The 2,174-nt window shown below is 35.5% G+C and overlaps 1 protein-coding gene across 1 annotated transcript in view; it reads right to left on the bottom strand.

The window, feature by feature from the left end:
* Positions 1 to 2,174, bottom strand: part of LOC107692624 (dystrophin-like) — a 101,683-nt gene that overhangs the window by 59,514 nt on the left and 39,995 nt on the right. Inside the window, exons 31-32 of the mRNA XM_016491777.1 lie at positions 1,686 to 1,865; positions 710 to 832 (exon numbers count right to left, since the gene is read on the bottom strand). Coding sequence (XP_016347263.1) covers positions 710 to 832; positions 1,686 to 1,865 — 303 coding nt within the window. The remainder of the gene's footprint in view (positions 1 to 709; positions 833 to 1,685; positions 1,866 to 2,174) is intronic.

Genomic DNA, 2,174 nt, shown 5'->3' with positions numbered 1-2,174 from the left:
TTTGTTTACATAATATTTGTGTGTGTACTGTGTATATATATATATATATATATATATATATATTGTATATATAAATACACACACATGCATGTATATATTTAAGAAAAATATATTTGTATATTAAATGTATTTATATATAATATAAATTATATAAATATATACATGTAAATATTTTCAAAATATATACTGTATGTGTGTGTATTTATACTGTATATACATTTACAAATATATAAATATACACAGTACACACACATATATTACATAACAAAAAAATTATTTTGGATGTGATTAATCACAATTAATCATTTGACAGCACTAATATATATATACCTTCTGAAACTTCAAAATGCACACAAAAAAATCTACTGATATAATTGGTAGTAAGTTGTAGAAAAAAAAATATATATCTATATATATATCATATGTAAATGATAACAGAAATGATGATCAATAAAACTACAAAACTTTTTTTTTTGTCTGTCTGTTTTGTTCTCCCTAATGGCCTAATCTAGAGTTTTATTTGCTGCAAATGGCTTCCAATTAATGAGCCATCAAAACATTATTGTCATAGAAGAGATGGATAACCTTTTATTTAATTTGATGGAAAAGTATGGCTGCATAAAACAATCTCTAGTCCTCAGTAATGGAGAACAGTTGTTTGTCAAGTGGAACAGCTCATTGTGAGTGTGTGTTATGTGCTAGAGAAGACCTTTATAACGTGCTCGACACAGCCCTGGCTGTCCATCTCGTCCAGCATTTCTTCAGCACGATCCATCCAGGTGTTGATCTGAGAAATGTTCTGCTCAAGTGTTTTCATTTGACTCTGATAATCCTGGATGACAGATGAAGAGTTATATTTACATTTGGCTGGTTAGCACAAAGGAAATTTGTAGCACAAGGAAATTTCATGTCACATTAAAGAAATAGTTCACCCAGAAAATGAACATTCTGTCATTATTTACTCACTGTCGTGTTGTTTCAAATCTGTATGACTTTCTCTCTGATGCTGAACACAAAAAAAAAACAACATTTGAAGATTGTTTTCCATGCCATTTTCAATAATAACTATAGTGAAATATAGTGGAAGGTCGCATGGGCCACTTTCATGATTCATTTATTAGGCTTTTGCGTACTTTTTTGACATAAATTTCAGAAGACTGATCAGTTTTTTACAATACTCTTATGTCCATTATGAAGCATGAAAAAGTCTCTCTTCAACATCATGGAAAAGAGTGAAAAGTGAAATCCTTTTACATAACATGATAGAAAGTAAGTCATACAGGTTCAGAATTTTCGAGTTTGGGTGAAATATTTCTTTAATCGTTTTGATTATACCTTAGAGGCCAAGCCTTATCTCTTGACATAGTGTCCCTCAGATATTTATAGTTATTTACAAAGTAGAGCAAGGAGAAAATATAGTCAAAGAGATAAAAGATGAGAAAAATGATGGAGGAAACAGCAAGTAGTAGAACGGTAATAAAGAAGAGCGGGAGATAAATGTGCTTAACAGTTTCATAACATTATTGCCGCCTCCAGAAATCGCTGTCTGGATTTAAAGGAACAATATGGAGATGTGAAATTGAAAGGAAATGAATTTAGCCTTGTAGGGCATATTTAGCATAAGAAATATTTTGCCTAGAATGAAATGACTCAGGGTCAGACAGTTGCTAAGAATGGTTGCTCACCAGCAGGAGTTTCAGCCACTGCTCGCTCCGTGACGTCACTGCGATCCAGTTGCAGTTGAGCAGACTGACCTTGTCATCAATCAGGTTCTCCTGGCTACGAAGTAAACCCTTCAGGGTCTCTGCCAACTCCCTCACCAGTTTCAGCTGTGGCTTATGACGCTCAGTGTCCTCCTGAGTCGCCTGGGTGGGAAAGATGATGATTTAAAGGGGTCATATGATGCAATTTAAAATTTTCCTTTCTCTTTGAAGTGTTACAAGCTTTTGGTAGGCTTTCACCGTGGACGAAGTTGAGTCCAGCCCGGGGTCGTCACATGTGGTTGCCTGCAAGCCCACCGGCTGCTCCTTCGTCGGCCGCGCCATTCTCTAGCCCGCCGGCCGCCGCTCACTCAAGCCCGCTGTGTGTGATGTTGTGTGTTTCGTTGTGAAAGCGGAACTACTTTGTTTGGCCTTCCAAAAGAGGACACAACTAGAAATCAGTGGTTAAGTTGT

This window comes from Sinocyclocheilus anshuiensis, unplaced genomic scaffold (assembly GCF_001515605.1).
Source record: "Sinocyclocheilus anshuiensis isolate Anshui unplaced genomic scaffold, SAMN03320099.WGS_v1.1 scaffold50, whole genome shotgun sequence".
NCBI classification, from domain to species: Eukaryota; Metazoa; Chordata; class Actinopteri; order Cypriniformes; family Cyprinidae; genus Sinocyclocheilus; species Sinocyclocheilus anshuiensis.
This window is presented reverse-complemented; position numbering and strand designations above follow the sequence as displayed.